This window comes from Apaloderma vittatum, unplaced genomic scaffold (assembly GCF_000703405.1).
Source record: "Apaloderma vittatum isolate BGI_N311 unplaced genomic scaffold, ASM70340v1 scaffold7859, whole genome shotgun sequence".
Taxonomy (NCBI): Eukaryota; Metazoa; Chordata; class Aves; order Trogoniformes; family Trogonidae; genus Apaloderma; species Apaloderma vittatum.
This window is the reverse complement of record NW_009735747.1, coordinates 96,517-118,498: the sequence shown is the minus strand read 5'-3', so window position 1 is coordinate 118,498 and position 21,982 is coordinate 96,517. Positions and strand designations below refer to the sequence as shown.

Below are 21,982 nucleotides of genomic sequence, written 5' to 3'. Positions count from 1 at the left end.
GCTGGGTATGGAAACAAGAAACAAGCAATGCATTTATGGGTCCTGCTTAAATTATTGATGAGGACAGGTAATATTTTAGAAACCAGTTATTTCCAGTTACAAATTTTTTGCATTGAGTTTCATGGAGTAAGATTTCCTTACTACAGAAATATAGAATATAAAAGGAGAAAGAGTGAAAGGCAGTTTGTGCTTCAAATTAGTACATTTGAAGTGAACAAAGCCATCCATTGTGTTGGTTTTGTGTCATTGTTGTTAGATATTAATTTGATAAGGACAGAGTATGTTAAAATGGGGACTGGGAAAAAATGTTGAACCTTCTTTTTTTTCCCCTGACTGCTTTATCATACATTATAATGTTTATTGTTGAGATTAAGTACTCTCTATTCAAGCAGTAACAAGTTTCATAGTGGAACAAAAGTAAGCAGCACTCACGAAATTCGTTTTAACAAAAAGTATGAACAGAACGATATGAAAACTATTGATTATGTTGTCTGTGGTGACATACAAACAAAGTGATAACTGTTCACATCTATAAAAGTTGAAGAATGGCAGTGTCAGATTGTGCAAAGATTAACATAAGAATCTGACATCCTTGGTGAAAATTTATAATTACATTTGACGCTTTGGTAGAGATTGGAATGAGGGTGGAATCTTGTCAAGTAATTTTTTTTTGTTGTTCCTGTCATTACCAACTACTTAACCCTTTAATTAACAACAATTATTACTATGGATTAGCATGACTATTGGAGAAGGGAATGTATTGTCCTGTGATTTATAGCAGGAACACCTGTTTCAGAAGGGAGCTTCCTAGGCTTAGTTTTGTTCTGCAGAAGGTGTTCTAAGTAGTGTCGTAGAGATATTGCTCTCCAGGGAAAGTTTTGTGAAAATAGCTCGTGTGTGTTTCCGCTGCCCTTCCTGGAGAAGATTAGAGCTCTAATTATCAGAAAGAAATGTAAAATATTTATCCATGGTTTCTGAACTCTGTTCTAGAGGTACTATCATCAGTTTCTTTTCTTGCTATTTGTCAAAGTTTTTGGTACCAATCTGCCAGTGTTTGGTTTCATATTAGATCCTTGGCTGGGTTGGGCCATAGATAGTGATGATGAGGCATTGTAGGGACAGGAGTAAAGAGAAGGTCCTTGATAGCTGTAGTTAGCTGTTTTGCAGAGAGAGCAAGCTCAAATAAATACCAAATCATCACACTTTCCTATAAACAAAGGCATGTCATTGGTGCAGATTACGTAAAAATGTATAAAAATCTTGAGACAGAGACTTTCCACGTTTGCTTTGAGGAATTCTTGCTGCAGTTTACTTCAGCATGGACCAATAATTTTCATTCTCTAAAATGAAATTATTTATTATACAGTTCCAAAATGTTCAGTTTGGTTGTTTGAAAAGTAGAAATTATGTTTATTTAGCATAAGGAATGAATTTAAACTCTCAGAACGTAGGAGCCGATTTTCAGAGATCCCAACTTCATTTTCTTATAAAAGCCCTAAAACATAAGCTTAAATGCTGATTTGAAAATGAGTGCTTTTTCATCTCTCTTTATTTATATATGTCAAAGTTATTAATTGATATTCTAACCTAGAAAGTCATGGCTATAGCGTATAAATTAACACACAAGTTAACACTGTTAAATATGTTATCATAGATTTAGTATCTATTTTTCGTGTTCTCTCTGCTTTCAAGGATGCAAACTGGATGGACAGAGATTCAAATAAAGGGCAAAAAAGATCAGGGAACACTTCTTCGTAAGTAATAATCTTGTAGAAGAGCTCATTCCTGTCCAAAGGACAGGCTGCATATAGGACTCTAAACATCATTAAGATCTCATTGACTTCCTAATTTGGAATTCAGGGAACCTCCATGTGAAGTTGAAGGGCTGCTAACTTCTAAGTTGTTACTCTACTTCTAATGCATTTAATGGCTCATTTGCAAAATGTATACGTTTTGTGGTGTTTATTTCAGGCTAAAATAGCTGATTTCTTACATGATTGTTAGAGGTATATGCAGTATCTGGGATGCTCTGCTCTGAAATACTCTTTTAGAACATGATAGAGCATTGGAGACTCGGTACTTTATCCAAGTATTTTTCGTCCATATTTTCTAATTATGCACAGATCTAGTATATCATAGACTTCTAGAATAATTCAGGTTGGAACAGACCACCAGAAGTTTGTTAGAGCAAATCTGAAGTTTACAAAGCTGGTTTATGTTCAGTTGTGGGGTTTTTTAAGGACATTCTAATGCTTTACTCTCATTGTGATTTTTTTCCCCGTATGAAATTTCCTCAAATGTTTTAGAACTCAGATGAGATTCAAAAACGGTTAGTTTGAATTATATAATGTCAATTACTTTTTTGTTTAAGAATATCAACTCATATAAATCTCTTTTCGTTTTCCCTGTACACTTCAAATTTTAAATAAGCAAATTAGTTAAACTAGACAAACTAATTTGAGCACTAACAAAAAGAAAAAACATTGGTTCAAGAGGTTAGGCCTATCTTCCAAAACTAGAATTGCCCGACTGGTAGTATCTTCTTGAATGTAACTTTGTTTCCATAAAGGAACAGTTTTGGAGGCCTAAGGGACTCCAAAGAAGTCACTAATTACCAGTTGCCAGTGATTTTCTTAATTGTTATTTGTATTCTGCTTTGTTGTTCTTAATCTGTAAATTGATTTGGAACTATAAATTCTCATTTGCGTGACAGTTTATGAAATCCATTTGTCTGTCATACATTAAGTAGAAAATACTGCCCATATGTTGTTGCAGAAAAAGATTTAAAACATTACACAATATTTTTTAAATCAGCAGCATGTAATTATACCCCCAAAAATTGCAACACATTCCATATATGTGAGCAACCTCATTCAGTATTTCCCAAATTCTGCGCTGCCATACACTAGTGCGTTTAATGGAGTATCTGCGATTTGAAAGTGTTCTCATCGGAAGCAGCACGGCACACGAACATTTAGTACTACACACACTGTAACTTCCATCGAAGTTGATACGTGCCTGGGAAAACTGAGGAGCTGCATGAGTGCCTTACACTTCCAAGGTGGCTAAAGAGGTGTTGTCACAGGCCACTTATTCTTAGGGAACAAATAGGTATTTTTTTTCTCTAAGTTTTAGGGGCTTCTTGGCCTCAAAATCATTTTCCTTGAAAACTCAAGAGATACGCTGCATCAAGAAAGGTTAGTTCTCTGCTATAGGCTGACCACCTGACCTGATCTTTTATTGCTCTAAAAATGTTTTAAAGATATTACACATTTTAATTAAATGGGGAAAAAAAAGTTTGCTCAATCATACTTCCTATATCTGTACTTGATTTTCTGTGAAGGCAGGCAAATAATGTGACAGGAGTGTGATCATTTTCATGTGGAAAAGTATGGAAAATTTTCAGTAGAAAGTGCAAACTTAAAATATTCAAGAGTATTGCATAGCAGTGCAGTCAAAGTCACTACTGAAACCTGCTACTCCCACAATTATGTGACATTGCAGGTAACAGTGTCTTTGCAGAGAAGTTCTCCCTCGGGTTATAGGATCTGAGAATAAAAGAGTAACGCTACTTTTCCTGGATACAGCAGCAGTCCTGCTGTTAAAAGTGGGTTTCTGAGGTGTGAGCTCATGAGTTTGTTATAAACAGCAACGTAGTGTAAGTATTATTTGGCTCTAAAAAGCTAATAGAGGTATTCCCCCCACTTTTGAAGAAAGTACTCATTCAGACTGCAATAATTAATACTAAGCACTTACATACCTTGTTGTATTCAAAATGTTCTACAGATAATTAAAGTGAAAATATCTTTGTTTAGAGTCTAGAAACTGTGCATAGTTCAATAATTATTAGAATTAGTGTAGGTCTTGACCCTCATTTACTTGTGCATTCAGAAACAAAGTCATGCACAATCTTTATATAATGAAAATTAAAAGGCCAAGCAATAACATTAATGTTCTTTTAAATAATTAATTTTAATGTGTGGAAGTGTGGGCAATAAATGGTTTATTGTAAACCTTAATGTGGTAATTAATCCAAGTGATTAGGACCTAACACATGTTCATAGTAAATGCTATATTTGCTGTGAAAGAAGTTTTTTTGGAATTGTGGTTTGGGGCTAGAGTTATGAGAAGACCGATATTTAGAAGAAAATGTTGATACACTTACTTTGAAAATTGGTAAGCCAGAAAATGAAAGAAATACAGCCTTTATTATTTTGCCAGTTACTTTTTGAGTTCTTCTGTGCAATTTATTTTGCTATATACTTAATTTTGTGCAATTGTGGTGCTTATATGTTAAATTAAATATATCATAAGGATACAAGGGCTGTTGAAAATCAGCTAGCAAATACCTAGGGGAGCAGGAGAGGATATTTGGTTTGTTAATCATTTACACTTTTATTTGCAAATAGCAAAAGTTGTATTATTCCATAAAGCTTGTCATTACTTTAATGCAAAGAATAAGTCATCCTGTGGACGATGTTATTTTCAGGTGTACCAGTTGCACTTTGGGTAGCTCTGCTGCACACCAAAAGAATTCAGATTTCCACGGAAGCTTTAGAGCTGCTCTGGATTTTCACTGATACAATTTGTGGAGTTCAGATCCCTGGCTATTTCTTATGTTGTGGTTTGGGTGTTTTTCCCAGCAAAATTCCGTTTTGTAAATACACTGTATGTTTCTGTGGTTAGAGCTGTGTTTTGCCCGTGGTGAGTCTGCTTCACTTGGACTCAGTTAAGGATGAGTTAGCATTTGAATAGTGCAATAAGCTTCAGAAATCTTTTGTGTTACCTCTTGATCATTTCTTTTTTTCTCTTCATACCTACCATGCTACAGTATCGGTGTAGTCTTTCTGATGATAGGATCTTTATTAGAGAAATAATATGCTCTTTCTTTGGGGCTCTTGAAATACGTTCTAACTATGATGGTAATGACTTTGATTAATATTTAATCCCCATGCTGCTATGTTCTTATAATTTCTCAAAGGTAGGTAGAGGGAGAGAAGACAGGTTTTTGCTGAAGTGTTTCAATAAGAGGGTGCTTAGGGAAAATCATACCTGTATTTTAATATACTTCATATCTGTTTTCTAACCTGAATTTGAGTGAAACCTTTCATAGCGTGACCAAGTTATTGACAGGAAAATCTGTAAGGTATAGAAGTTTTGCTGGACTTGACTTACTTTTCATGGCATTGGACTCATTCCTGAATTTGTTTATATTATATATTGTTTATATTATATATGTTCTTCTGCATCACCTGGGAATCCCGACGCTCTGGGGATACAGGTATAGCAGTACACACTAGTATAGAGCAAAAGGTTGGTGAGAACTTTTGTCATGTTTTTTGGGAAGCGAAGGATCTAATATTTATAAATACAGAAGGGGAAGCACAAATTTGTTTCGTCCTCCACTCCAAAACTTAAAAATACTTGTGTACATATTCACATAACCATCAAGTCTCTTGCATGTACACAGCGGAATAATTTTTATGATTTTCAGGCCATGGAATATTAAAAACAAACTTCTTACTAAGCAGTACCAATATAGAAGCTTTGAACGGTTCTCCACCAGACTTCATGCAACTTTATTAAATAATCTGCATTTTTACAAGATCTTTTGACACCCAGTCAGTCAGTGGTGATTGTCTGCTAAGGAACTAATCATCATTGTTTCGCTCTTTTGAGTATTTTACCTGTTAGTTAAAAATAAGGCATTTTGCTGATATAAGTGCATTTGATTAAAAGGATACTCATGTTTTTTCCCTTCTTGTTCAAGGCTATTTGAATAAGCAAGGAATAGGCTTGTTTAAAATGTTTCCTTATAGAGCTTTCAAACTGAGGATTAATTGTCTAGAGAATTAGAAATTCTCTATGCATTTATAGTTACATAGATTCTCTCAATTTACTAATATACTGTAAATATTATGTACACACCAAACTTGAATGAATTAAACATATGGTTGTTGTTTACATAATTAATGAGATGCCAAATTGTATTAATGTAACTAGCCATACACAAAAAGGAAAATGTTGCACAATCATCAAGGCTCTAGCATAATCCTACCTTATTCTGTATTTCCTGAAGTGCTGATTTGCCAGGACACCGACCCTGGGATTGTGTGCAAAACTGTGGAAATTAAGACTGAAAATCAATTATCTAGTTTTTCCAAACATAAATAATTGCCAATTTTTAGACTTCCAGGGTATTTTGTTGCATTAAACAGTAATTGGTACACCTGAGTGTGTTTTTTTGGTTTAAACACAACATTATTCTTATATTAATAGATGGGTTAGACAAACCTAATTTTAATAAAGAATTATTTTAAAAAGATGAAAGAAACAGTTCGTCTCTCTAACCAACAATTTAAAAAATATTTTAAGATGCATTGCTTTCTCAGTAAGGATTAAATTGCTTTTCAATGAAGAAAAAGTGTGACAAAGTGGGTTTGGGATACTAGAAGAAAAGAAGTGGCTTGCTCTTTATCATAGCTTGTTTGATTTGCAGCTTATATTTTATTGATGGTAATACCCTGTACTTTATAATACCTTTCAACACAGAATTTCAGCCATTTCAGTAATGTTAAGTAATTAAACCTCCCACCGGTTCTGCCAATGGAGGTGTATTTATCATTATAACTATTCTACAAGTGGGTAAACAGAGGCAAAAAGGTTGAATTATTAATCAAAGTATTAAAACCTCTAGGCTCCTTTCTCCCAAGTGATGTTTAATAGTTCCTCCAAAATTTTGTTATAATTTCAGTTTAAATAAAAATAGACATTTCACTCCTTGAGCTTAATAAACTCTTGTAAAACTGTTGAACTTTAGAGAGAATGTAGAGATTTTTTGCTTCTTCACAGAGGGACTGACTTTAAGGAGCTATGTCAAATCATCATCTTAAGATCCTAATTCATCTTGCCAAAATGAGTTTAACTGACTTTATAGTTTTCCAGGAAACAGGAGAATTTTTTTATTTGGGGTTACTTTTCCATACAACAAAACTAGGCATGTTACTGTTCTCTTGCACATGTGTTTACACCTCCATCTAATTGTTAAAATTCTCATCAAAATCTCTCAATTATTTTGTCCTAAGTAAGGCTTGGAAGAACTTCCTGGAGAGTGTTTAATTTAATCCTCAGTAATCAGAATTGAAAAATATTTCCAAATTGTTTAAAATTAAAAAGAAAATGCTAATATATGCATAAGGTAATTCTTTTCCAACATATAATGTCATATATTGGAGGTTTTATGCTACTGTTGTAATCTGACAGATACTAATATGGCAGCATTGGGAGTTCACTTCAGCAACAAAGAAAGAAGCTGTTTGAGTCTGAAAGCAGTCCTCTCCTTCTGACATGTTGGCACAGTCATAGAGGAAAATGTCATGGTCAATATAAGCACATTTACTGACAGTTACATTTTTTTCCTATGTTACTGAAAACTGTTTCAAACTTGGCTTTTATCAAAACCAGAAACACTGGCCGCTCAGAATGATAAAACAATAGTTTACAGCTTAGTCATTTTCCAGCCATAAAGCCATACTTTCATAAAAATAAACAATGCATACAGGAACAAGCCAAAACAATTACTCAGAGAAATTGTTGCGTTCTTGCTGTCCTTGCTTCCTGATTTAAACCAATGAACTGGACAAAATGCAGTGGATTTTGTTTCATTAAGTAACTACTTGCTGATCGCGACAAGATAAAACGTGATTCCAAAATGCGATTGGTACTGTGTAGGTACTTTCTAAGTTCCTAAATGACCCATTACATGAAGAACAGGTACATAGATTAAAATAACGTTCGTGTAGTTCACTAATTTACAGACTGTACATTTCCCAAGTGGACAGTTACATAGAGCTTTTGTCCTGCCTAGAGAAAGTAAAAAATTACTTAAAGCACAAGCACCTTCATTGATAAAGGTCATGTTGTTTATTTAGTTTATAAGTTTTTGTTCATAATTTCTGGGGTTCTCTTCCACATCGTGAGTATTTTAATATCTCTATCATCTGATATTGTTCTGTCATGCCTCTGTAAGGAAAATAATAAGTAGTTTCAATCAGGAACAGGTTACGAGTATAAATGCTCAAAACTCAGAGGGAGAGGTCAGAGGTCAGAGTCTGCTAACTGGACAGTGTTGAATGTTCCAAGTATTGTGCTCAAATATATCAGTGTTAAAGATAGTTTTTAAATTGTTCCCTGCTCTTTTAAATTCACATAAGTCCTAAGACAGATGAAGAGCTTATGCTCTCACGTTCCAAAAAAATTCCTTCTGGTTCCTATTCTGAAGGAAGATGATTTCATTGCCTTGTCTCACAGTGAGTGGGACTTGGACTGCACCTAACCTGTGCTTCGTGCAGTTCAGAGGCCAGAAGACAAAAGTTTTTCAGTCTCTTCTGATTGTAAGAGCACCTGGAACCCTTGTGTAAGTTTTTCTGCCTGGAGCAGTTACCTAGTTGTTCATTCTCCATCCTAAGAATTGCGGCGTGCTGCAGCTTCACTCCTTCCAAGCCCTGATGCCTCTGCTAGGCTGCAACCGAGGAGCCTGGTGGCAGAGCAAGGCTGAGGCAAATCTCTTCTGCCCAAGTGTGTGGCTTGAATTTCTCTTTGTCTACAGAATATAGGAAACCTAACCAGGTCCAAAAGCTCTGACTTGGTTACATCTCTCGTTTAAGATAGCAAATTTTTTTGGCACTTTAGCAGTCTCACTCTTGCCAGCACACCTCAAGTTAGGTGGTTTTTGTAGGGCTTTACTGAATCACAGTATTTATCAGGACTGTTACTCCCTAACTGTCGAACTATCTGTGTGCCTGAAAAATTCCACCCTTTAGATGGATGAGAGTGTGATGTCATCATAATTGCATTTTTAAGCAAATGCTTGCTATAAAATAATTTTGGATTAAATGATGTATTCCTTTCATGTTGGCAGAATATAATTTGTCTTAAATGGTTTGTGTTTATGAAAGTTAAATATTTTGATTTACACTTGCAATTTGTTGATTTTTACATTGTTACCAAATGGCTTTTCAAAATCGGCTCAGAATACCATGCTTAAATTGTCACTCCTATGATAGTTATTTTCCTATAAGCCCCTCTATAAATGGGAGTGGCAAGGAAAGAGGAAGAGCTAGGATGAAGCAAGCGCAAACGCATTTCTGTGGATAGTAGATTTGAAAACAATCCTAATTTTTATTATCTCTGTGTTCTTATGCAAACAGTGCTTTTGTACTATTAAACAGTAATAAATCAGAAATTGCAAAGCTGTTTGATATCATCTTGGTCTGGATTTGTCTAAATGTAAACTAGGTCACAGATTTCAGTTTTGGCTTTGAGGAAATACTCACTGGCTTAAAAAAACCCCGCAACTTAATCTTGATCCTCACTATGCAAACATTGCGTGTATGTAATCCAGACTAACTCAGTGTGAGCACATTATTTCATGTGAACAGATGATGGCAAGACTTCTCAGTTTGGACAGAACACCTTACACAGAATTACTTTCTCCAAAGCCAGAGTTCTGTCTTCATGAGGTCCTTCAGCATTCTCAGATTCTGTGTTGCTGACATTTTTGACACCCTCAGTTTGTTTGCCCTCACATCTGCTATGGCTACCGCCGTATGAGCTTAGTGTAGGTCAGAAACCTTTTGGGTCTGCATGTGGTAAAAATGAGAGAGATGACTTGCAAAGACAAATTGCTTGTATGCAAACGCACCAAATCCTTCTGGTAATGTTAGTGTCTGTAAAAAAAAGACGTGAGTGTAAAAGAGTCCTATATTCACAGCACCCTGGCATATTTTAAAAGGTGTGTCAAGGAATTCCTGAATATTTTAAAAATGAGATTAATATTTTTTCTTTTTTTTGTCTACTTGTGTCATGTGCACCTTAATATTAAATTTTAAAAGCTCTTGAGTTACAAACATGCTACTGTATCTTCCATAGCTGTGTCTGCAATACACAGATGTTTTTGTTATTCCTTCCTTTTTGTTTATTTTTCTTCCACAAGGAGAATGCTTTTCTCTATAAAGGACTGTGTTTAAATAGAAGAACTGCTTACAGGGCGTAAGAAAAGTATCCTTGTGTTTTGCATGTGTATACATACAAACGTGCATATAAATAATTGAGTCTATCATCCTGTTTTCCTGGTGTGTGTATTAGTTCAGCCTTGCTCTCTGACTTGTGGTACAATGGTACCTTCCTCCTGGCATAGAAAAGAGGCTCATTACATTTTGAGTAGCAGAAAATGTGGCACATCGGGCAGCAGTAGCATCTGGTATACTCAGTCTTAATCAGTGCACACCAAAGGAATACTGCGTGCTGCTAGTACATCTGATAGCCTTAAAAGTTTAATAGATTTTCTTAGTGCAATGTTGCTTCCTCTCACTTTCTTTAACTGCACTGTCCAATTCTCATGTGCCCTTGTATGTACAACATTTTTTCACGAAGATAGATACATATGCAGTAGTTTCATTTCATACACAATGTAAGTTTCCCAGACTAGTGGAATTTCTGTATATTAACTGTCTCATCCTTTGATTACAGATCTCTTCCTCATAGTTGTTTGAAGGTACCATTGAGTTTTGAGGGTAAAAATGTTACCAAATTCTCAAAAGTAGACTGAGATGTGTAGATGGGTATAGAATATCTTCTGAGGAGCCTCTTAATCTCTTGTTAGTGGGAACAGAACTTCTTACTAGTGAAATACAAAGTCTTTTACACCAGTGACACTGCGATACAGTTATTCTCACACTCAAAGGTAGTGTTGGTTAACAGTTAATTGGTAGAGGAAGTAGGAGTAGCTGACCTGAGCATTGCTTTGTGTGCAGTGTCTGGGCCAAAAGCAGTGGCAGCTGCAAGACCGTGGGGGCTGTAGTTCTAAGGAAGCCACAGGGTGACTTGGTCTTGAATCACAGGGAGATATAAGAAAATCTGTTTGTTTTAGGGGAGTTTATTCCTGTACAAAATTGTAGCATGCTACAATAGCAGGAGCTACGGCTTATCTAGTAGATCAGACTTGGGAAGCTGGGTTCCTGTAGCTATACTGGCCATAGCTGTAACTGGAATTCCACTACTGCAAATAGAGACAAACTCAATTTAAATACTTAAGGAGTTAAGGAGGAACATCTAATTAGGTTTCTTTAAACCTGAATCTGTTCAGTTCATATTTTATGCATTTTCTTCCTACTTTAATTCCATTGTTTGAATTGTATTGCTGCAACTTTTCTGTTTATTGCTCCAATTTTTTTATTTTTGCAAGGCAGTGTTATACTTAGCACAGTTTTAACAAGAGTTTTTGTACACACAGTTCTTAATGTCTAGATGTTTTAATGTCAAATAGTTATTTAAATGAAAATACAGAAAAATTCTTGAAAGAATATAATGAAATGGCAGAAGTGATTTTTAGGAAACCCAGAAGATAGAGCTGTAGCTTTTTAGAGTTCCTGGCCTTTGTTTTGCAGGATCTAAAAAGCAAGCTCTCCTGTCTGTGCCTCAGTACTTTTATGTTGCCTTTCCAAGGAAAAGGGAGTTGGACGAGGGCCTGAGTTGGATCTCATGGGGATGGTGTTCTGTACCTTAAATTACAATCAGATGTATTTTAGTTCAAATGAAGTTTTCAGCCTAAAATTGGTAAGAAGCCTAATTATTTGACCAGGTTACTATTTACTGTATAGCAATCTGTGATTTATCCACAGCTGGCAACGCACTAGCCTTGAAAGGCTTTTATTTTGTGTTTGGAACACTTTTTTAAAAATCCAGCTCTGTTCATTAAATGAAAAAGTAGAAGATGGTAGAGATTGCTGTGGAGACAAGATGTTATATAAACTGTTCATTTTAATTCTTCGGAATGTAAAAATAGCAAAGAAGCTTGGATGTGTACAGGCTTCCAGTCGTTCAAGGTATTCAGTAACTGTACAAGATGCAAAGCGTTCTTGTGCCCTTTGGACTTTTATTGTCATGTCGTAAATCATGCCCAGATTTTTAAATCAGTCATGTATTTGTTAGACCAGAGAGCATGGAGTAAGGAGAAATAAATAGAACCACTTTCTAAGTAATCTTTAATCTGTAGACTCTTCATTATATTAATTTTTCCAGTGAGTAGAATGCCTAAAATGATCTGTTAGCTGAAGTATGTAGGATACAAATAGGAATGTTTTGTGAACCAAAGATCAAATGGAGAAAAGCTGGAAAACAAGACTGTTACACTATTAGACCTTTTAGAGTGTCTTGGTGGTGATGTTATAAATAGGACTGAGATGGTGTTTTATCAGACCTCCTTCAAAATTGTTTTTTACTGTGCCTTAGACGTTATCTCTGGCCTTAAAATTAACACTTTCTGCTCTTGCTTCAAAATTACTATTATTCACAGAGTTTTGAGAACAGTTAGTAAAATTGCTTTTAGGATTATAAAAATGAAACATACTAAATTTTTTTAGTTATTCTAGAGGCTAAGCCTTTGCCTAATTAGTAGATTAATGAAGCTGTCAGGGATCTCTACCTAACTCCTAGAATATGTGTGCTTGAAGTAACCATCTGCAATGCTAAATTCAAAATTGTGGCCTTGAACTCTTCTTCATACAGGGTTGAAATTGGCATTCACAATTTAGTAGACCAATAGTAATTTCTGGTTGAGTTGTGTTTATTTTGTTTCAAAATTGATACTTGCTTGAATGTTCATATTCAGAATAAAGAACAGTACTCTTGGGGAGGGGAAATAAAATACGTGTATGAAAATGTGAAAACCCCTAGTTTTTCTTGCAAACAGTAATGGCTACTACAATGACAGCAATATATACTCAATATATTTATTATAAACTAGATGTAGTGGGTTCACGCTATAGGGTTCCTGGTGCCCACCAAAGCTGTTGTGTCACTCCCCTCCTCACCTGGACAAGGGGAAGAAAAAAATAACAAAAAGCTCATGGATTGGAGCTTTTTGGACAGGGCAAGATATGTTTAACTTTGGAGTGCTGTGATTTTAGACATATGCAGATTCTTTATCACCTCCACAGTACCTTAATGGAAAGGCAGTATTTTCCAGAAGTTTTTATCTGTGCATGTGTATAAAAAAGCTAGGCTGAGGGAGACCTTCTACAGAAGCAGCATACTTCATGTAGTTCCTTATATGACATTACTAACAGATGTTGATTTGTTTGAATTTTTTGCAGGGATTCTTCCTGACCGTGTCACCAGAAGCAGTATTAAAAGTGGCTGCTCAGGCTTCTGCAAACAACAAGATCTTCAGCTTGAATCTTTCTGCACCATTTATTAGCCAGTTCTACAAAGAGCCCATGATGAAAGTGATGCCTTATGTCGACGTCCTTTTTGGAAATGAAACGGTGAGCCTTACAAAAGTAACTAAAGTATTTGAAACTGACCATGTGAAATATCACTAGAAGATTAAATGCACGGTTGCGGGACTGATATTTCAGTAGATGGCAAAGAGATCAATTGACCTATTAGAGGCTTACTGCTTGCTCATTCTTGTGTAGAGACAAGTGAACGAATTACTCTAGGTTAGAATAGGAAATAGCCAACACGTTGGCTGCTTTGTAATAACTGTCAATGTGCGTGATGTACTCAGTCAGAAGTTAACTCTCAGCTGGAGGAAATACTGAAGGGCTACTGCAGAGCTGCTGAGGTTCTGTAGCTTGTTTCCATACCTATACTGCTGTTATTAATAGCATTTTCTATGATGAAGTTCACACTTTGGGGAGAAATGGGAGAAGAAAACTAAGAAGTGGTTAATTGGTTTAGAAGGTTCTCGTTGATTTTATACTGGATGAACTGGCAGTCCACCGAAGGAAGGCTTATCTTTGCAATGCAACAGTTGGCAAACAGATTGCATGAAATACTGCCTGGAGATCCATGGTAATAGACCAAATGAATTTAGATTGGACTCGTAGTGCTATCACTTTTTGATTTTTCTTTTCCACTTCAGAAAGAGCTTTTAAATATTTATTACTTTACTCTGCAGAAAAAGGGTAAAAAAAGCCTTGAAGTCTGGGTTTGACTCTTGAGGCAATTACATATTAGTACAGGAAAATTATGGAAAAGAGACTTAACCTGGTCAGTGGTTTTTCCTGGTTGTGACACAGACTGTTGCACTAACACAAGTCAGTTCTTAGACTATTGTCCACCTGTCCATATTGGGAGCTACCATTGTTCCAGATACAGGACTTCTTTTTTTAAAAAAAAAACCCAGTATTTTTAAAATTAAGAAAATTGCAGTGGTTTTAGATGCAGTAGATTAAGGGAAACCTTCTAACTATAACCAGTGCGACACAAGAAGTATTTTCCAGACATTTTGCTGCTATTGCCAACTGTTACCTTTATTCTGTCTTTCACAATACAGTCCTCACAAAGATGCTACCGCATATTTTCTGTAATGTCAGAAAAAAAAATCTTGTCAGATTTCACAAATTAAGTAATTCTAAGCCTAGTCAATTGTTGAGTGAAAGGCCTTTGTGCGATTAAGCTTCTTAGACTTGGGATTAATCCTTGCTGGTCTTCATACAAGCTTCTGGGATTAAACCTTACTGGTCTTTTAGAGAAATATTGACCTATTAAAAGAATTTGGATCACTGTAGTTCATTAAATGCTGTTTTTCAGAATATAAAGCATGCCTTATTACTTTTTGCATTTTTTATCCACTTTAGAAGCAATAGTCCACTGTAGGGGCAACATTCCAACTTTAAAAATTGTATTAACACTACCTAATTTTGTCTGCCACCTTAGTTTGCTGTGGTATTATTCACCTACTTTCATAAAATATCATATAGGACTCTTGTGTGTATTAAGTTGAAGACTGCCTGCATTTCTTGAGTATAATTTCTGAAACTTTTTGGTGTCTTTTAGAGTAAAGAAAACTATTAAAACAGAAGTGATCATCCTTAAACTTGGCAGTCCAATATATATATATTTACTTCAGAGTGCCAGCCTCTTACACTTTGTTACTTATACTAATCAGTCGAAACCCTTTTAGTCACTTCTAGTCACTCTGCTTTCTGCTATATAAGCTGATCATTGCTCCTTTTCACTTGTTGCAATGCTATTTGCAGTGGTTTATTCTCTTGTCTTTCTGTGTGACTTGAAACCATGCTTTTGGCATGGTGTACTTCTAGTTTTTCGTAGCTGCTGTATCTTGTCTGTCAGGATTTCTGCTCTCTGCATATGGTTTGTGGTAAAGAGTAATTGCAAAACTCAAGAGAAGTTTATTCTGATGTGTTCTGCCTTCTAGTAACTTCCTTTAGTTGGTGTTTTTTTTTTCCTCTCTTATATTCATTTAATCTACAAGTACATTCAGGATTTTTTTTTTGTGGTTATGCCTTAATGAAGAATGAAGCACTTCAGCTAGCCGACACCAAATTTTTGCCCATTTACTGTGATTTCCTTTTGCTTCTGCTCTATTTCTTATGAGTTTTGCTAGTTTAGTTAAATACTAAAAGAGCATAAGTTAACATATAAGAAAGGCATACTAAGTGGTGCGGTTGTTACTTTATTAGTACAAACAATACTGTTAGACACGATTTTTATTCCTCCCTATATTTATCTTCACTCAACATTATAGACCAATGCAATTTTATTGTTAAGCACTGAGCTGTTTATTTTTTGAGTAATACAAAAGCATCCAAGAGCAGTGAAATTCCGAATTGCTGCCATTCCTAAACTAAAAACAATTGGCAAAGTGATTTTAAATTACATCTTCTACTTAAAAATTTACATCTGAATGGAGATTGGTTATTTCAAGTTTCAGCCAGATGGTAATTAAAATGGGCAAGTTATAAACCTCTTGGAATAAATGTTCCAGTTTAGAACGTAAATGCCAGCATACTGTGAACTGCAGTGGAGAGACACTGAATTCTGTGATAAAAACTCAGTAGATGTATCACCTTGAGCATTAACTCACTGACCACTGGTGTTTTGATCATTTGTTTAAATTCCTTTCATAACAAGCCAGACATCTTGTCTTGGATCTTTATTAACTGTACTTCATATAGCAGATTTAGTACAGAATGTGCAGAATAGGAATAATTATATGTTCGTTGCTGCTAACCAATTAGAGCCATTCTGCAGTCATTATCTAGCAACACATGACTGGAGAACTTGATTATTGTCATTGCTTTTAATTTTTATTAAATTAAGGTTTTTTTAATAGTGTCATTTTGCAAATGGTTCTTAGCAATAATACCTTCCAAGCTACCATAATCACTGGATAATTAACCTGCCAGGATTAAGCACACTCTACTTTGCCTCAGGATGCTTAACTCTCAAATAAGGTCAATTATCTCCTGATGATAACTGCTTTGTCAGAAGTTGCTGCTTAATTCATCTGTTAAAGCTCACCTTAGAAAACATATTTTTCAACTCAAAGTAACTTTCAGTAACAGAATGGTCAAAGGAGTGAAAGCTTTTAAGATTACATCTCTACACAGAATTGTGGAATGTTTCCTATACAGCAGTTACACCAGGCAAGTAAAGGAGTCTAAATCTGCATATATTTCTTTAGCACACCTCTCTCCACTTTCCCAGTTGGGGCTAAAGATTGGTGTCACTTGGCCCACCAAAGTCAATAAAGGGCACAGGAATCTGAACGCAGTTTCCAGTCTCCGCAAAAAATGTGAGTTACAATGGCATCTCCTCAGGGAAGGAGCTACTTCTAGGGGAAACAGTCTATGTATTTTGGGATGTGCAGCTGGATAGCAGTTTCTTTTCTGTGGAGGTCTTCAGAATTAAAGGGACACTACACAGCTTTCACATGATTCATCTCTGCATATGGCAGTCATTCATGACTCAGAGGAATATTTGTTAAGATACTGATGTGGTAAAGATCTTCTAGGTTGTCTTCCTATGTGTAGGCAGTACATCACTGAGAAATTTTAGCATTTAAAAACTTTAGAATTACAGACATACTGAGCTCCTCATCTATTGCTTTACACCAAAACCCATTACTAAACAATTTAGGTTGCAGTGTACAGAGGTCAGTAAAAGTTGAGGAGGTTGTCTGAAAGAGAAATTGTGGATTTTTCTAAAGCGTGAATATAGTAAAGAAAATTAAGATAACATTTGTTCTTGGAAATTAGATCCTCTTCCTCTCTAGTGTAAAGAGCTGTAACTTCTAAACACCCAGTCTGAACAAATTAATTACAGGTTTGTAAGCTGAAGCTTTGCAAAGACAGATGCCTCTACAAGCTCATCGGGATATTGATGCCACTGTCACAGCAAATGTGCTGAAAAGAAAGACAATTGCATGCAAGACTTCTATGTTTTAAAAAGCAATGACAGTAGCATTAGTGGTAGTTAGGGAGTTACAAATCCTGCATTTTGGAAGCCTGGGCCCTTTGTATCAATAAGATGTTAAGTGAGTCTTCTCATCCTTTCATCTTACAATTATAGCAAAATGTTACATTGTGCATCCTTAACGTAAAGTATTTTCAAGTGAGATACCAAATGGTAACATAAACATCCCTCAAATATATGTGGTTTAGACACAGCTATTAAGAACCTTTATAAGCCTTTATAAAGGCAAGTCTCTTTAATGACATGGAAAATTCTCTTTAATGGCAAGGCAAACCAGTGAATCTGAAACTGATAACAGTGGTTAACATGCTCCTGATTTCGAACTTGCAGACAGTCTGTAGTTTTCTGCTTGTTTTAACAAGGGGAGTGACGGGAAATTCTGCTAAGCTTTCTGGCATGAAACTGTATTCAACACACTAGAATTTACACCTAAATGTCAGTTCCAAAGAAATTGGCCTATTCCCTTTCTGTAACCTATAATGCATATTTGTAAACAACTTTCATTCCATACACTTTGATACATTACATTAAGATATGACACTGTGGACAGCCTGCACTCCTGCCTACAAATTTCCTCTGCTGGATTATCACCTGGGCCAGACTGATACCTGCAGGCTTTAGGAATCTGCCCACGGCTCACAAGAATCTTGAATGAGACATAATCACTTTTGTAAGATAAATGAGCCTTGTGGTGATTCTTTTTAAATTAGTGTGCATTCATAATGGCATAACTGAATTAATGTGAATTTACACCAGTGTAATTGCTACTGTTTATAGATCTAACGTAGTTTTCCACACTACCTGAATGCCCTTTCACACTGGTGAGTTACCTGATTCTGAGGAAATGATTAAGAGGTAAGAGAGAGCAGAAAATCAGCTGGCAAATGTAGTTTGGTGTGTGGAGGAAGGAAAATAGTCTGACTTTCAATAAATAATGAAAGTGAGACAAACATTTCAGTCTGTTCTTCTGGATCAGATGGGGCCAAGAAGTAGGGAACAGAGCAAAGGATGGCTCGTCGTGCCATAAATAACACCAACTTGTTGTTTCTGTTTGAAGTATTTTCAAGTAACTTTTACAATTACTTTTAAACGCTTGAAATTATTAGTAGAAGGCAAATAGTAGATTGTGTTTGCAACCGAGTATCTTGAAGAGGCTCATTTTACCATACTGCTAACTTGCACCTAGGTTATGTAAAGACCTCTTCAGAAACCTTGATTCTTTGTTTTTAGCTTACCAGAACTGGTCCATATTGAGGGATTGTTTTCACTCAGTCGTTGGTTGCAAGCTCTCTTCCTTATGAGTTCAATCTTTACCTTCAACTTCTACATCTTTATTAATTTTGAATGAAGTTTTCAGAAACATTTATCATCTTAAATGAAATTAAGGTGGGTGTCTGTTCTGCATTTCAGTTTATATGCCAGTATTCTCCATTTAGTTATGCTTTCAGGAGCTCTCAGAAGCTTGGCCCACAGGTGAGGGTAATTATCTTCATTTCGTAGGCTGAGTGAGAGACTGAGATTTGCACAGTCCCCTACAAGGAGTCTGCGGTTAAGTTAAAAATTGTAGGCAGATATTCTGACCCAGTTTGTTAAATACACATGGGAAAAATGTTTGTAAGGAGACATGTCATCCTCTCTTCTATTTTAACAGGTAGAGGTTTTTAAGGTCAGCTGCTGCTGGTGTTTGCTTTTCTAAACGGAAGTAAACAGCCATTTCTTTTTATAAAACCTCCATTTAAGATTTCTGTGAAGTCTTTGAAGGGAGTCTGGGAATTAAAAATTCTGAGTGGAGGAAAAATAAATACTATTTTTCTTTGATGTCTTTCTAGAATTTTGTCACTTATTTCCCAGTGCAGGTGTTGTATTCTCAATTATAGGAAAGATGTGGCATTGTAATATTGCTGCTTAATTCACAGAATTAAATTTCTCAGTATTGGCCAACTGAAAAAATGAGAGGGTTTCTAGCGCAAGGGAAGTTGATAATGTCAATGGCATGTAAAGATGTGCTGTGGGAAGGATGCTGAAACAGCCCAGGGCTATTTCAGCTGCAGACACTGAATCTGCTTCTCCCTCTCTCCTTTTTTTTTTTTCTGTTTCCCTCCCTTGTGAACTGCAGTGGCTCTCTACGATAAAATGCTTTTAAATCATTTCCCAACCTTGCAGCCGTCTTTGATAAAAGCCCTGTTATCTGAAATGATATGAATCACTGTGGAGTTAATCATACCTTATACAACAACATATTTTATTGTGATTCATTCTGTTTCAATTAATCATCTTATTTATCTACATTGTCTCAGCTGCTGCACTGAAATTCGTGAGCAATAAGCAAGTAATTATTTTACTATAGTTTACCTAGTACATTATGAATGAAAGGAAAATTGAGAGCCAAGTATTTAAATTTATATTTAGTGCTGCTTTCAGCTGATGTCTAGATATTTTAGCAATTTAGGAATCCTGTCTCAAAAATGGCTTTCCTTTTTCCTGTTGTGGAAAACAAGCAGGTATTTAGAAGAGAATCACTTCTTAAGCTAAAAATATTTTCTGGTAGTCTCTCAGAATGCTTAGCGATATTTATCCCTCCTTATGCTATGCAATGTTGAGATACTTTTAAGATTGTGAATGCTGGAGAGAGCTCAGCACAAGACAGAACATGTCCTGTGAGAAGGGAAGGCAGATTTCACTGCATTTCAGCAGCTTGTGTTTTACTGATGATGATTGATAACCCTTTTCACATTGTAGCTCTTCCCAGAGCGTCTCATAACACTTCATAAACATTAAAGCTCAGAATAAACCAATAAGGTGGGTATGTAGTCTTGTCTGTTTTACAGGTGGACAATTGAGAGGTTATTTGCCCAAGGTCATTCAGCAAGAGCAGAGCCAGAAAGAAGCAAAATCAGGTTCTAACTTTTTTCTTCAGTTAGTGTCCCAAAATGTTGTCAGCTGCTGGATACATTTAGGACAAAACTCACCTATCTGGAGGAAAAGACCTGCAGAATTTGACATTCAGTTTTCAGTGTAATATTAATATACATCTCTGAAAGCGCCTTAAAGGTGAACTGCATGAGCATTTTCAATAATCAGAGTACTAGGGCAAAAACTCATAATGTAATACAAAAATATAATGGAAGAGCTGCAAAAATAAGAGTATGAATAAAATTTAGTTATACGGTTGATAAGAACTAGAAGAATGAAGGCAGGAATGTTCACAATAGTTTCTTTAAATCAGTGTAAATCCAGAACAATTCTGTTTCACAGAGATATTTGCAGATAACAATGCAGGTAAAATACATAGCTTTCAATAAAGGTTTTGTTTTCTGATCCAGCTAAGGTCGACTTAGTGACTCCACATTTCAAGCTCTGTTTGGGGCAGATGTAGCCCATGTTAAAGCCTGTTATGTCAACTTATACTGGGGGTTCTCTCCCAGTTACCGTCCTTAGAGTGAATTGAAAGGCTGCAGTGCCATATTATTCCATGGATGACACCTAAATGTGAGCTGATGAGGACCTCTCTCACCTGCCCTTAACACATGCTCTCATCTGCCTCCTTTAGTCAAATTTAGCAATTCATGTCTATAGCAAGAGAGAGTTCTGTGGGCTAGATTGCTGCTGAATCACTGGGCCAGTCCAGCTTTCCCAGGCAACAATCACTGGATGTGACTAGATGAGAGAGTAACACAGGGTGGTACATGGGACTTGGAACCTCTCTGTCACATCTGATCTAACCAGTCTATATGGTTAGGGTTTCACAAGCCATATAGCAAAGAAACACAGCTGGGAACATTATCTGACTGAAATATGTCTGTCGTATGGTATTTACAACAGTATCCTTTTTAATCCTCACATATTATACATGCTGCCACTCAGGAGAGTTTTATCTGCAGCTATTTAGTTGAATATTATGCATGGATATGTTCAGGTATTAGATGTATAGTTCTTGGACAGAGATTTTAATATAAAAGGGGTTGTATTTGCTGAAGAAGTATGTCTTGATGCTTCCTGTGTTTACGACTTTGAGGCTGAACAAAGGGTACTTGAAAGAGAAGAAAAGGGAAGGATAGTCAAGGAGCCAGTAGTATGCCCGTGGTGATGTTCAAAACCCTGTTATCATGTATTGTAGGCAGGTCTGGAGACTGTTCTGAACTGCTGTAAACTAAATTTTTCAAGAAAATGTGCAATATAATGTAGTAAGTGCAGAGACTGACACTAGATGTGATTTTTAGTCTGTATGAGTGCATTTTAGTGATTATTTTAATACTGAAGCTGCTTAAGAAAAATATGTCCAAAATGCAAACATGTAGTTGTACAAAAGTAAGTTGAAACTCCATTGGAACAACTTTGTGTTTTTGTTTTTAAAACTGTTTCGTAAGGAAATAATATTCAAAATATATTTTGAGTGTTTTGGAATAAAACCAGCAATACCTTTATTACATTAACATATTTTTCTGTGCTATTACATAGCACTGTTTTTTCAAAACTAGTTTGAACCTTGTTTCTTTTCTTATGCTATCTTTCTCTATCAACACCTTCCTTCACCCTGCTTATATAGCTCAAATAATATTTTTATTCCGTCAAGAGAGTTTCACATCTGGCTATAAATCTATTAAGTAGTTTCATTTTTCTGACTTTATTCAACAAAGAAGAGTAGAACCAAGGCATTTGAACCCTCTCTTTTTTCCAACTAGTTACATAATAGTCT

The 21,982-nt window shown here is 35.7% G+C and overlaps 1 protein-coding gene across 1 annotated transcript in view; it reads left to right on the top strand.

Moving 5' to 3' along the window:
- ADK (adenosine kinase) overlaps nt 1-21,982 on the top strand; it is a 153,019-nt gene that overhangs the window by 59,936 nt on the left and 71,101 nt on the right. The window contains exon 3 of the mRNA XM_009876697.1: nt 13,155-13,325. Within this exon, the coding sequence (XP_009874999.1) occupies nt 13,155-13,325 (171 nt within the window). The remainder of the gene's footprint in view (nt 1-13,154; nt 13,326-21,982) is intronic.